This window comes from Rhincodon typus, chromosome 12 (assembly GCF_021869965.1).
Source record: "Rhincodon typus isolate 14 chromosome 12, sRhiTyp1.1, whole genome shotgun sequence".
Lineage (NCBI taxonomy): Eukaryota > Metazoa > Chordata > Chondrichthyes > Orectolobiformes > Rhincodontidae > Rhincodon > Rhincodon typus.
Window position 1 is genome coordinate 33,840,655 of NC_063343.1, and position 15,083 is coordinate 33,855,737.

At 39.2% G+C, this 15,083-nt stretch overlaps 1 protein-coding gene across 1 annotated transcript in view; it reads right to left on the reverse strand.

Annotated features, from left to right (window-relative positions):
• Positions 1-15,083, reverse strand: part of LOC109930332 (solute carrier family 23 member 1) — a 107,895-nt gene that overhangs the window by 54,082 nt on the left and 38,730 nt on the right. Inside the window, exons 3-5 of the mRNA XM_048603718.1 lie at positions 11,612-11,731; positions 6,942-7,099; positions 1,612-1,700 (exon numbers count right to left, since the gene is read on the reverse strand). Coding sequence (XP_048459675.1) covers positions 1,612-1,700; positions 6,942-7,099; positions 11,612-11,731 — 367 coding nt within the window. The remainder of the gene's footprint in view (positions 1-1,611; positions 1,701-6,941; positions 7,100-11,611; positions 11,732-15,083) is intronic.

Sequence of the window (15,083 nt, forward strand, 5' to 3'; positions counted from 1 at the left end):
GCATCTGAGAAGAAAAACAAAATCAGAGTTAATGTTTCAGGTCAGGTAACCCTTCATAAGAACTGTTGTGAGCAGTTGCCAGACCTGCTGAGCTTTTCCAGCAACTTCTGTTTTTGTTCCTGATTTACAGCATCCGCAGTTCTTTCAGTTTTCACTTAATGGATTGTTTGGATGCACTACAATAGCAAGTTTTGGGAGTAACATGGAAGTTGGCCAGCTACAAATCAGTGAGGCCGTCGTATTCAAATGTTCCTCATTCAAAGAGATGTAACAATGGTACAAAATGATTAAATGTACAGTCAAGGAGAAATAAACAGGAGCCTAGAAATGAGATTTGTGCCATCAAATTAAAAACATGCACAAAAATAAATCAGATATGAACATTTCTATCATGAAAGTAGTGACTGATTGTGTTGAAGTCCTGACCATCTTTGACAATGCATTTAATATTTGGGGCAGCACAATGGCTCAGTGGTTAGCACTGCCGCTTCATTGTGGCAGCGACCAGGGTTTGATTCCAGCCTCGGACAGTTGAAAGTGGAGTCACAGGTAGATAGGATAGTGAAGAAGGCATTTGGTACACTTGCCTTTATTGGTCATTGCATTGAGTATAGGAGTTGCGAGGTCATGTTGTGACTGTACAGGACATCGGTTCAGCCACTTCTGGAGTATTGCATGCAATTCTGCTTTCCCTCCTATAGGAAGGATGTTGTGAAACTTGAAAGCGTTCAGAAAAGATTTATGAGGATGTTGCCATGGTTGGAAGTTTTGAGCTACAAGAGAAAAGTTGAATAGGCTGGTTTTTTTTTTCCCTGGAGCAATGGAGGCTGAGGGGGTGACCTTATAGACGTTTCTAAAATCATGAGGGGCATAGAAAGGGTAAATAGGCAAGGTCTTTTCCTCAGGGTGGGCAAGTCCAAAACCAGAGGGCCTAGGTTTAAGATGAGAGGGGAAAGTTATAAAAGCTGCCTAAGGGGCAACATTTTCACGCAGAGGATGATGCGTGTAGGAATGAGCTACCAAAGGAAGTGGTAGATGCGGGTACAATTACAAATGGATGGGTATATGAATGGGCAGGATTCAGAGAGATATAGGCCAAATACTGGCAATGGGACTAGATCTATGTAGGATATTCTGGTTGGCATGGACGAGTTGGACCGAGGGTCTGTTTCCATGCTGTATATCTCTATGACTGTCTGTGTGGAGTTTGCACGTTCTCCCCATGTCTTCATGGGTTTCCTCTGGGTGCTCCAGTTTCCTCCCACAGTCCAAAGATGTGCAGATTAGGTGGATTGGCCATGCTAAATTGCCCATAGTGTCCAGGGAGGTACAGGCTAGGTGGATTAGCCTTGGGAAATGCAGAGTTACAGGGATAGGGTAGGGGGTGTATCTGGGTGCGATGCTCTTCAGAGGGTTGGTGTGGACTCAATGGGCTGAATGGCCTGCTTCCACATTGTAGGAATTTTCTGATTCATTTCAGATCAAGCATTGTCATAGCACACAAGTCAAGTCCATGTTAAAAATCATATTAATTGATTAGACTGAAATATAAAAAATGATATTCAAATATAGGCTTTGCTTGTATAATTCATTTAAATATGATTCAAGTACCTTCAGTAGGACACTTCCATTTGTCCAGGGCAAGTATCGCTCTGGCAGGAACAAGAAAGGCAAATGCACTTGCTTGAAATAGGGGAAGCCTAGGCAAATGAAAATTTAGCAAAGTTAGCATAATCAGACAAGGTGCATAATTTTTTTTCCCGAAAGGGCCAAAATTTCAGTTATATTTTATGGAAATGAAAATGTGTGCTATCTGCATACCATGATATTCCAGGCAATTTGTGTACCTATTGACAAGCTGAACATAATCACATGGCGGTCACCTATATGAGAGGCCAGAAAGCCACGGAGAATCCCTGCCTCAGCTCATTTCTGAGACCTCCAGCTCAAATCTGTGGCAATTATCTACCTGATGTCAGGGCTGTCCCTTTTAAGAGTAGAGATCTCACCTCCAAGAACTATCAGCCAAATCAGAGAATAGAAGTTCAGAATCCCAACAGTGGCTCTACAAACAAGTAAGATTGTTAGATTTTCAAGCGGAACAGCAACATTGAAGCTGTCCTGCAACCAATTAAGTGCAGTCCATCTTGCCAAGGTGTATTTCTGCTGAGATGACTCTCCATTGGCCATGGGATGCCCATTTCGAAGTCCCTACATTTTATCTGGGACCAGAGATATGCCACAAGCTTTAATTGGGCGATTTTCCCCTGTGACACAAGTAGAATGCCAGAGGAGGCCCTATTTGACCACTTGAAGGCCACAATTGGCACCTGGTTAAGAAGGCCATCCTCTACTTTGCAATTGGGAGAATTGCATGGAGTCCATAATGTGACAAGTAGTCTACTCACAAATCCCCTGCCTCATGATAGTTATTTAGGATATTATTAGTAATCACATGGAAAAATGTGATTTGTTTCAAAAGACTCTGCATGGAATTGTTTAGGGAAAATCATTTCTAACTAATTTTTCTGTGTTACCTCCTCAAAAAACAGGGAGGATTACTATGGGAAAGGCTGTTGATGTGGTATTCATGGACTTGCAAAAGATATTCAATACAGTGCCACACACCAATTTGGGAAAAGTCATGAAATAAAAGGAACAGTAGCAAAGTGGATACAAAATTGTCTGCAGGATAGGCAACAGAGTAATGCTTCATGGGTATTTTTCAAGTTGTAGTAAAGTTTGTAGTAGAATACCCCAGGGGTCAGTATTGGAACACTTGCTTTTCATGAAAAGATTAAATGATCTAAATCATGGTGAGCGAGTTTGCAAGCATTATAAGTACTTGAGAGGATTGTAGACTTTAAGGACAAGGTAGAACTTGAAGAATATTGAGACATTGCTACATTGGGTTGATAGGTGGCAGAAGTAGTTCAATATGGAGATGTCTGAGGAAATGCTCTTTGGTGCAAAGAACATGAAGAGACACTATATTATGAAAGGATAAAACAAAACAAGGAACTGTGGATGATGGAAATCTGAAATAAAAACAGAAATTCCTGGAGAAAGTCAGTTGTCCTGGCAACATCTGTGAAGAGAAAGCAGAGAACCTTCTGAAGAAGGGTTATTGGACCAGAAATGTTAAATCTCCTTTCCTTCCACTGGTGCTGACTGACCTGCTCACTTTCTCCAGCAAGTTCTGTTTTTGTTCTAATGAAAGGGCACTATTCTAAAAGGGTAAAAGGCAAGAGTAGAGAGACCTTGGTATATATGTACACAAATCATTGAAAGACAGATAAGGAGAGCTGTATTCTAGGCTCCATAAATAGTGGCATAGAATTCATGAACAGGGAAGATATGATGAGCTTACATGAAACACTGTTTAGACCTCAGCTGGAGTATTGAATACCATTCTGGACACTACACTATAAGGATGTGATTGTATTGGAAAGAGTGCAAAAGAACGTTATTAAAATTGTTCCAGGGATGAGACATTTCAGTTATGGGGAAAGAGTGGAAAAGTAGAATTCCTTGGAGAGAGGAAGGCTAAAAGGTGAGTTAAATGGAAAATTTCAAAATTATGGACAGAGTTGATCCAGAGAAACTGTTCTCACCATGAGCAGATCAAGAACAAAGAGGCATGGTTTTCAAGCGTTTTGCAATGGCCTGTAAGTCTGGTGGAGGCAGATTCAGTTGAGGCAATGAAGAGGTATTGGATGATTATTTAAATAGCAACAATGTGCAGAGTTACAGGGAAAAGGCAAGAGATTGACATGAAGTTTGAATACTCAGATTCTGCACAGACGTGTGGTAAAATAGCCTCCAACTGCATCACAACAATTTTAAGAGTCTGATCCCATGGGCCTAATTAAATTCTGTGTCATGAATTGTATCAGCTTGTTGCTGAGTTTGGGATAAATTGTGGAAATGAGTTGAAGGCATGGACTTCTGCAGGTTAAGAGGCTGGAGGAAAAGTGATATTCAAACATCCACTCTACTATCTGGAAGATATTAATCCGGTTACTTGTATCTATCATAATAAAATGATTCTCAAGTGTTTGAGAGGATAGTACAACCATGAAGCTTTAGAGGGTTGTGTGAACAGTGTAGCAGAATGGCTAGAAAATAATCAAACATTATGTATATATTTGTTAGCACCATCTTGTTACTCTGATGTCATTTCATGTTTCATAGGTATATTAAGATCCAGTGGTAGCGTGCTTGAGGGGTCGAGAAGAAAGATAGAATTAGTATACTGGTTGAAAGTGAACAAAAATATGTATCGTGCACACAAGGGATTGAGGGGTGTGTTGAGATCCCTTTGGGAATCAATACACGTGAGATCATAAACCAAAAATATTCATATTGTATTGTGGTTATTTTAGTAAAGCCCAATGTACTCCAACTATTGGATAATATACTGCAAAGTCTCAATAAAAACCTGATTCTGCATTGTTGCATGTGATGCTTGTATAATGTGGTGGTAAATGAAATAAACTGATAAGTACCAATGAGGCTTTTTGTCTTGCTACGTAAAACTCATTGTGCTAGAGCACAAAACATAGCTACACTGTTGCTGTATAGGCATCATCAGAATGCTACTATACTTTGCAACTAATCCCAATATTGCTTTAAAGTTTAGTGGCTACAAAAGTCAATCCTAAGCATCACATATTTGTTACGAAAAAAATAATGCGAATGTGAATTGTAAGAAAGAATGTAAGTGGTAATGAGACATTTGGACATAATTTTAATTTGTCTGAGTCACTAGCTACAAGAGAATCAATAATTTCAGGGAAGCTGCAAATCAGGATTCCATAAGTTTCCTGCATGCCTAAAGAAAGCCTGTTTTCAAATGCAGTTTGCTGAAGCAGTAGAAGGAGGAGGACATTTCATCTGAGACAAAATATTAACAACAGATCTGTTCAATCTTCAACTATCCACAAAGTAATGTTGCATGGAAAAGATAAAGTTATTCTTTTTTGTTAGTGGGTTAGTGTTAGATGTACAGGATGATTTTTGGTATGCAGATATCATGATTAATGATAAGAAAAAAAATGATTCTAATTTGGGTACCGCAGATGTATCAGTTCTTTCAGATTTAATTTAGTGCTTAAAGCCTTAATTTCTCTAACCATCTGCAATCAAAGTTCGAGGTGCCTAAGCTATCTCAATAAGTGCATGGGGGCAGATGCAGGCGACAATGAGATGGAGATCATTGGGAATGATGGTGTAATAACAAAAAATGCTGCACTTGGAGCAGGAAAAGCAATATAGATGCAGACTTTTCTTTTTAGAATCATCAAATTCCTACAGCATGGAAACAGGTCCTTTGGCCCAACAAGTCCACACTGAACCTCAGAGCATCCCACCCAGACCCATCCCCCTATAACCCACCTAATCTACACATCCCTATGGGCAATTTAGCACGGCCAATCCCCTGAACTTGCACATCTTTGGACTGTGGGAGGAAACTGGTACACCTGGAGGAAACCCATGCAGACACAGGGAGAATGTGCAGACTCCACACAGACAGTTGCCCAAGGCTGGAATTGAGCCCAGGTCCCTGGAGCTGTGAGGCAGCAGTGCTAACCACTGAGCCACCATGCCCTTTGCTTTTTCTTACTTGCTCTTTCGCTCTTGGTCTTTCTTACATCACTCCAAGGGGAATTGTTGCAATTACTAACTCAGCTGACATTTATATTTCCTTTGGTCAAGCAACAACTGAGAAAACAAATCTTTAAGTACAATACTTCACAAAACACTCTTCAAATTGGCTGTGTTTCTTTGTATTTATTGGTGTATAACTGCTCTTTCTTTTTGTCTGATGCCTGCAATTGGTCAGATACTGTATGAAGACACAAAGAAAAACAAAGCTACAGTCTAAATAATGGGTTTCATTTAAAATATTCAAAAGACTTAAAATGGGGTAAGTAATTACATCGGGGTCAGGGAATTTTAGATATTGAAAATACTAGATTTGAGCAAGAGAAAATGTGGGTTGTCGAAGATGTACGTTTTGTATGAGATTAAATGATACAATGTCATTAATGTTTGATGTAGACGGTAGGGATTGCTGAACAACCCTTGACTATATCAGCGATTTGATTTGCTCAGTGGAGTGCTGAACAACAAATGTGTCTGTCACAGATTTTACCTTTAGCTAATTTTGGATGTTGAAAATAAATTGCATGGATATTGTAAAGTTAGAACAGCGATACAAAGTTTCTTGCTGTTTGTACAAAACCTTGGAATCTTAGGTCTTTATAATCTTAGGATTTTGTGGGTTTTCACAGTTTGCGGACATGAAAAAAAAAGTGACTGGTCCACAGCAGGATCATAATTTAAATTTGGTAGTCTCCTCTGGGATTGTGATAGAACTGCCAAACCGGCGATGTAGGTCTACAGAAACAATAAATGGATGTCCAACTGACTTTTAGCAGCGCTAATTAAAAGGAAAGAACATTGACCAGAAAATCATGAGCCTCCTGTCAACACACTCAAAAAAGCACTGACTACAATTGAAAAGTAATGTTTTGTTTGTACAATGCTACAGGACATCCAGAAAGTCTAACCTGAATGCAAACTCATTCTTAAAAGATTTGTTAGACAGGAAAATCTAAAAACATTGACAAGATTCTGCAGCAGTCAACCATTGCCAACACAAAACATCGAATTGTCAAACAAATAGGAGAACAAAATGTATGTTGCTGAGTGGTTATTAACGAAAAGCAACTCCAAAAACGTCTTAAAACCTGTGTCTCATAATTAATATGATCCTCAAGAATCCAAGTATATTATTGCTTAAATATCGGCTAAAAATGTATTCTTTCAGTAACTTTCTCTAATTTTATAAATTAACAGATAGTGGAATGCAAGCATTCAGATCTTAAAAGAAACTAAGAAATTATATTATACATATAATTGTGAATGTTACAAACCTGCATCCAAATGTTGTCTGAATAAGAGTTGTAATTCCTACACATGTGAAGATAGTACCAATCAGTTGACTAACAGTGTGCTGATCTTTTGCAACACAGAGTGCTTCAGCCAGAAGGAAAGGTACAGCTATGGTCCCACTAAAGCAAGTCAAATAGTGCTGGAAAACCAAAATTTCAAAGAAGTTAAATATACTTATGTTTCACCCTTGTGATTGAATGAATAAAATTACTTCAGATTGTCATCAGGATGATAATATATTGTCCACTAATTTTCAAATACCATTGTCTGATTTTAGCACTTGGAACTTTCATAGACACAAATGTTTTAAAAGAAAAAGGGACAAAACATTAACTTATAATGGTGACAACAATCATCCAATCACACAAAAAGGTTAATGAAATCAACATAAAGTACATAAAACCATGTGAACTGAAATTAATATTTTTATTGTAAGGCAGTGAAAATATTCAATTCAGTCAGGCATGAAAAGGCTTGATTCTCCCATTTTGATTTACACTGAAAGGAGACACTGGATTAAGATTGACAATTAAAATATATACAGATGACTACTTTTGTCTATTCAAAAGCTATGAGCACTCTGTCTAATCATCATTGGCATGATGCCATGTGCAGCTAGGTTCCCATTGAAATGGTTAAGAATGCAAGTTGAAAAGCTTGATGACCATGACAGCTTGAATTAGCAGTCTTAGAGTGACAAGAAAATAAGGAGGAGACATCATTAGCTTTACAGTGATGGCAAATGTTCCACAACTAATGAGAATAAAAAAGATACTTTCAGAGCATGCATAGGACATATTGGTATGAATGTATGATGTAAGTGCTAAGATGGCCAATGTCAAGAGAACTGTAAAGATATTGAATAAAATATGATCATTAAGACCATAAATTGTCAATGAGACTGTACGAGGCAGAAATCTTAGTAGAGTTTACAAAGAGTTTCCCTCAGCATACGTTTGTAAAATTAAGTCTATATTAATTTATCCCAAGGTGCAAAATGGCTGTTTAATCCTATACAATTATATTTTTATGGGGATTTTCACATATTGGAGACTAAACTTTGTCTACAATTAGCAAACAATAACAAAATTCTGCTGATCGGATGGAAATAAAAAACACTTGTATTAAAAAAAGCTTGTGGTAGAATGGGAGAGATGGATTTTTGTCACTAGAACAAGTAAGGGAACAAGAATCAGTGGTCTCTGCTTTAAACAGGAAAAGCACTGTACTGACTGGAGAAAAACATCAGAACAAGGGCTTGAAAAAAGGGATATCTGCAATATTTAAGATACCAACTGAACAGCCATGGTCTCTACCTCATAAACACCTCAGGACCTTAAACTGTACATTCCTTCCATTCATAGAATCAATACAGTGTGGAAGCAGCCCATCAAGTCCACATCAACCCTCTGAACAGCATCCCTCCCAGACCCACCTCCCTACCCTATAACCCTGTAACACTGCATTTGCCATGGCTAATCCATCTAGCCTGCACATTTCTGGATACTATGGGCAAGTTAACATGGCTAATTCCCCCTAACTTGCATGTCTTTGGTCTATGGAAGGAAACCCAAGCAGACACAGGGAGAATGTGCAGACTCCACACAGTCACCCAAGGATAGAATCAAACCCAGATCCCTGGTGCTGAGGCAGCAGTGCTAACCACTGAAACACCATGGACACTAACCTTTTTAACTTTGCTTGCTATTTCATCTTTATTATTTCTACCTGTTGGTTTATCACCAACAGTACTAAAATGGTGTTTTCACTTTAGAAAGCCTATTCATTGGCTCATCATTCTGATTAAAAAAAAGGTAACTATGTTTTAATTAGGGAATAGTCCAGCTACATGCTGTAAAAGGAATATAGGAAGGAATTTTATAGGGTTCTGATTCATGTGAACTAGAATGAGATTTATGGCGGAACCACAAGAATTTTGGGAAGGCTTCTCTTGACATTGTGACTGTCTCATGTCATCTTTTATGCTTTTGGCGAGTGGCATGGCAAGTTTTTCACTAGGCAGTGGTGAGTTGCCTATTGACGGGGATTATAAATTGTTAAATGTCTTAACGACACATTTGAACTCATTAATATTCAGCTTCTCGTCTTACCAAATGAGTTAAACAAGCATGACATTGAGAAATCACGACAGAAACCACAGCGGGTACCTGGCAACTTCAGCATGCCGATTGCTCTGAAAGACCTCCATGTTGGACACCAGGCACCAACACTTCAAGGTCACCAGCCATATACAATCCACACTGTCAATCATTGGCACCTGTATGTGCCAGCTTCTAAGAAACCTCATGGCACATACCCGATCCATTTATAGTGCACATTTGCACTTCAATGCTAGAATGGTAACTACAGAAGGTCCCCAATTTACAAATGTCTGACTTATGAACATGATCCCATACAGGGATGTAATTTTACAGATCCAAGGTGCAAACCGTTCCTGTACTCACAAATGGCTATTTTATATTGTCCTGCATTGTGTTCTGATTTGCATACATACTCAAGAACAGAACCCATTCAGAATCAGGGACTGCTCGTAATGCCGCAGCAAGGACATGGTGTGCACAAGGACATGCACACAGGTAATGGACTGGACCAGGTAACAGCTCAGCTCCCCACTTGCTGTCATAGCATTGACCCACTGAGTCTTTCCAGATGCTCACAATATCCCTGCCTTGTACTGATTTTGTGTGGCACTTTGCTCTCTCAGCCAAAAAATAGCAGGTCTTTATTTTGTATTGCAAGAAAACTTGGTTGGTCACATGGCAAGCAAACCACACACCCCCACAAAAAAAAATGCAACTCCCACTTAGCCAGAATTGTGGCAGAATCAGCCCATTGATCATTGTTGCATCTAACCAGGGAGGTCGCAAATAGAAAAGCAATTTCATCCCTCCTCAGCTGATTGTAACAACATATTAATGAAAGTAATTGAGATAGAAGCTATAAAAATTCAGAAACACACCCAGGAATTTTTGCAATGCTTCCCTTAAGTATGGTGATTCAAGCAAAGGTGTGACAGCTGCCAATAGTTCCTTCTTGCTACCGAAATATGACATATGCTCAGTTGAAAGGAAAGCCGGCTGCCAAGGATCTCAGTACCATGCAAAATCTACAAGTAGATGAGGCTAAATGAATTTGCTTCCAATATCCCTTTTGATATGCCAGCTCACCTCAAATCACCATCTATCCCCAAGGGTTTGCTCAAGGTGACGAAGCCGTTGGAATTCACGTTAACCCTCAACCTCCTGCTCGATGGGTGGTATGTTGGCATGTAATACCAACATCTCAGAAATCTAAGAATTTTAAATGCTTGCTGTATCAGGGCAGAATTACTTCCACCTTCTGTCCTCACAGACAGATGATGCCAGGGATATAACATCCACAGGAGAAAAATAGTTTAATTCTGTCAATATTTTGAGAATTCTTCAGCAAAAGCTTCTAGCACGGCTATTTCCTGATAAAAATATCAGGCAATGAAATAAGCTGGAGAATATTCACAGAAGTCTCACCTGACTGAAAAGACAAATCCAGTAGGGGGATAGCTTGTGTAACTTTAAATAAAACGAAAACTCTTTGCTGAATTTTTCATAAGATTTCAATGGCAGAAATTATATGAAGTGCATTTCCACTGACAAAAATATGGATATTCTAAAACAAGCATAACGGGCCATAGGCAGCATTTAAAACACTATCTAGAGACGTAGATATAAGAGGATTTGGGTCACTGGACCTGAAAGGTTGGCTCTGCTTTCTCTCCATGGATGCTGCCAAGACTGCTGTATTTCTCCAGCAATTCCTGTTTTTTTGTGTAAAGTGATTCCTGAGCTTCTTATAACAAAGAAGTAGGAGTATTTTGTTAAACAACTAAAAACATGTTTAAGATGGCAGCAGAGTAAGACCCTCCAGCTGGAGCTCTTCTGCTCACCAGCTCCTTTTCCTCTTGCTTTCTCTTTTTTCCTGTTGCTGCAATTTTTCTTCCCCACCTGCCCCCACTCCCAACTTTTAACTTCTTAAAGTACCCTATCTGGGGGAAATGGAGAATGGAGTCCAAGACCAGCCTGGTACGGGAGACAAGTCGCAGCCGGAGGGACCGAGGCCTGGAAGCGAGCCGCGGCCGGAACAGGAGCAGAGCGAGCGCAGGCCAAATCCCGGAAATGAGCCGCGGCTGCAGCAGGAGCAGAGCAAGCGCAGGCTGAGCTGGGACACAAGTCGCAGCTGGAGCCCGGAGCAGGAGCAGTGCGAGCCCAGGCGGCCAGGAGGATGAGTCCTGGATGGAGGCCAGCATGTCGAGGCCTCGTGGTCTGAAGCCCAGTGGGCACCAACTCAGTGAAAAAGGACTATAACATGAATACTTTGAGGACACTTTTTAGTGTCATTCTGGACTTTTAAAATCTGTATTCCCATGCTAGTCTTTTTTTTACTATTTCAATTCTGTAACAATACTTAAAGTTTCTTAAAATACCCTGTACCTATATTGGCATCAAGAGGCAATATTACAAATTTTTCACTGCACTCATTCGAGTGCACGTGACAATAAAAGCGATTGTATTCTACTCTTATAAAATTGTACTGTGCTTATGCATTCTGCAATAAAAAAAAATTACACGAGCAAGCAAAAAAATAGAGCAAATACCTGAAATCCAAGCAAAATGCAAAGGTACCAGGGAGGAACGTCCTCTATTTTGTAGATCATATCAAAACTATTACTTTTAGGAACGGGTTGGACTGGATCATCCAGTTTAATTGCAGAGTCCTGAGAAACAATAATAATAATGTAATACCTTGTGAGTAGAAAGCATGCTATTGTAAAGTTATAATTCATAGCAAAACATTACAGCATGGCTAGATATGAAATATATTTGGAGCTTTGATATTAAAGTAAGTTGCATTAAAAAAAGAATTCTTTAATGGGATCTGTTAAGGACAGAACTTTATTGACAAAATTTGATATTTCATTTGTCCCTGACCCTTCCTAAATGCAGCATCTTATTGCAGGGCTATGATTCTTATCATTGCCAGCAAATCAGAGCCAAAATGATAAAAATTCGTAGGTCATTCAACTTGGATGAGTGGACCTGTCAGCAAACATGCAATTAATGTTACGAGGAACAGCAAGAGCTTCTTTCAATACATAAAAAGAAAGAGAAGCCAAAGTTAGCAGAGGGCTGTCAGGGAACAAGGCTGGGGTCATGAGAATGTAGAAGCAGGAAACACTAGGGAAGTTGAATTAATATTTAACGTCAGTCTTCACAGTAGGAAACTTTGACAGCATTCCAAAAATACTAAACAATCAAGGGCAAAAAGGAGGAGAAAAAATAAATACAATACCTGTCACTAGCAAAAGAAATACTAGGGAAACTAATGGGGCTAAAGATCATAAGTCCCCTAGACCTGTTGTATTCCATCCTAGGATAATAAAAGAAATAACTTCAGAGATAGTATACCCACTGGTAATAAATTTTCCAAGAATCCTTAGATTCTGGAAAAATCTCAGATGATTGGAAAACTTCCAATGTAACACTTTATTCAGAAAGGAAGGGAAACTAAAAACAGTGAAATCTAGGTCAATTAACATAACCTCTGTTATTGGGAAAATGTTAGAATCTAATATTAAAGATCAGTAACAGAGCATTTCAAAGTCAGCATTGCTTCATGAAAGAAATATCATGCCTAAAAAATTTAATAGAAATCTTTGTGGAGGTAACAAGCAGGAAAGATAAAGAGGTAATAGTGGATGTTATATATTTGGATATTCAAAAGGCATTTGATAAAATATTACACATTAGGCTACTTATTAGGATTAAAAAAATCAATGATGTTGGATGTAGTATATTAGCATAGAAAGAGGATTGGCTAACTAATGGTAAAAAATGAGCTGTGATAAGGAGGGCATTTTCAAGGTAGCAGTCTGTAACTAGTGGTGGCTGCAAGGATCAGCTCTGGGCCACAAATATTGAAGATCTAAATTAATAGTTTGGACGTGGAAAATGAGTGTACTACAGCCAAGTTTACAGATGATGGAAAAATACAGAGAGAGGCGATGACAGTCTGCAGAAGGATATACACAGATAAAGCCAGTGGGGAAAACAGTTGGCAAATAGAATATCATGTGATACAATGTGAAGTTATGCATTTTGGCAGAAGGAGAGAGGAGCTGAACATCACAAATTGAAAAAAAGACTGCAGACATCTACAGCACAGAGGCATTTTGGAGCCCTTGTGCATGAATCTCAAAAATTTAGCATCTAGTTTCAGCAAGTAATAGGGAAGGCAAATGGAATGGTGTGTAAAAGTATGATTGTCTTGCTTACACTCTACAAATGACTAGTCATACCTCAGCCAGAAAACTAAATATTTTTGTGCCCTTATCTAAGAAAAGATATCTTGACATTAGAGATGGTCCAGAAGTTCACTAGACTGATCTAATATGGAGGAACTGTCTTACAAAGAGAGGTTGAGCTGGTGCTCATTGGAAATTAGAAGAATGAAAGATGACTTTAGAAATTAACAAGATTCTAAGGAAACTTGATAGGGTAGCTATGGGAAGGATGTTTCCCCTTGTTGGAGAATGGAGGACCAGAGTGCATAATCACAGAATAGGGGGTTGCACATTTAAAATGGAGGAGAAGAAAATTCCTTTCTGAGGGTAATGCATCTATGGAATTATTTACTACAGATAGGCTGTCAAGGCTGGATCATTAATTATTGTCAAGGCTGAGCTATATATATTTTTGATCAGTAAAAGAATCAAGGGTTATGGGGATGAAGTAAGATCATTAGATCAGCCATGATTTCATTGAATGGTGAAACTAACTCAATAAACTGAGACAACAAGGTGCAGAGCTGGATGAACACTGCAGGCCAAGCAGCATCACAGGAGCAGAAAGGTTGACGTTTTGGGCCTAGACCCTTCATCAAGGACCAGCTGAGAATTTCTAGCGTTTTCAGTCTACCACTTTAGATATGGCTACACAAAAAAAACCTATTAGGTTGCGTTAGCCATGAGCCAACAAGGATTTGTTGTGAGCTCAAATTTCCTCAAGTGCTCAGTCTTTTCAGTCATTATTGGCTTTCTCATTAACTTCCATGTCGCAATGATCATCATTAAATGTGCAGGCCTTGAAAAGAGGCTCCTGTGCCTCCGTGGTAGTGTCCCTACCTGTGAGCTGGTGGCCCAGGTTCAAATCCCACCTGCTCAAGTTGTGTGTAATACCATCTCTGAACAAGTTTATTAAACAATATTTTCAGATCTTGACTAGACTGGTAGACAGACAGGGCCTAAAAATACCATCAACATTAGGGGAGACAAATTTGGGGTCAGAGACGGCTGCTCGGCCCAACATAAGCCTGCCAGGATTGATAGATCCCTCATCCCCATGAAACAGTTACAATCAATAGGTTCAGTAAGAGCCTTGTCAAAGCTTTTAAAAGGATGGTAACTGAGATTTCCCTGCCCATTTCCAGTATACCTTGACATGCTGACACTTCAGAGAGGCAAGGTAATGGTTATCAAAGAGTTATTATTGGAGTTGACTTAGCTCCATATAATCTAATGCAATGACATTATTTCTCCACCCAAAGACATTGTTCCATGATGTCATGAGAAAACGTTGTAATTCTGCCTAATTAGTGAAATCCTATCATAGTAGCTGGTGGAATCTAAAATGCAATTCGTTAATCAATTCAAAGTGTAGAGCTAACCCTAGTAGTGGTGATTATGAAACTAATCACTACTGGATTTCAAAATTCATCCAGTTCACTAAAGTCCTTTAGGGAAGGAAATTTTACATCCTTACCCTGATCTGAGCTACATGTGACTCCTGACCGACAGCAATATGGTTGAATCTCAACAGTTCTCAGTTAAAGGGCGCTTAGGGCTGGGTAGCAAATGCTGATTTTCACGGAAATATTTATATTCCATAAAAGATTAAAATAGAAAGAGGATCATGGCAAACAACTACTTCAACCACCAGCGATTGGGACCAGAGCCCCATACAACAGCACCCAACAGCAAGTCTGCAAGGTTTTCTCTGCCTGTATCAGTGCCAAAGGCAGCCATATAACTGAGTTAACAAGGCACAGAGCTGGATGAACACAGCAGGCCA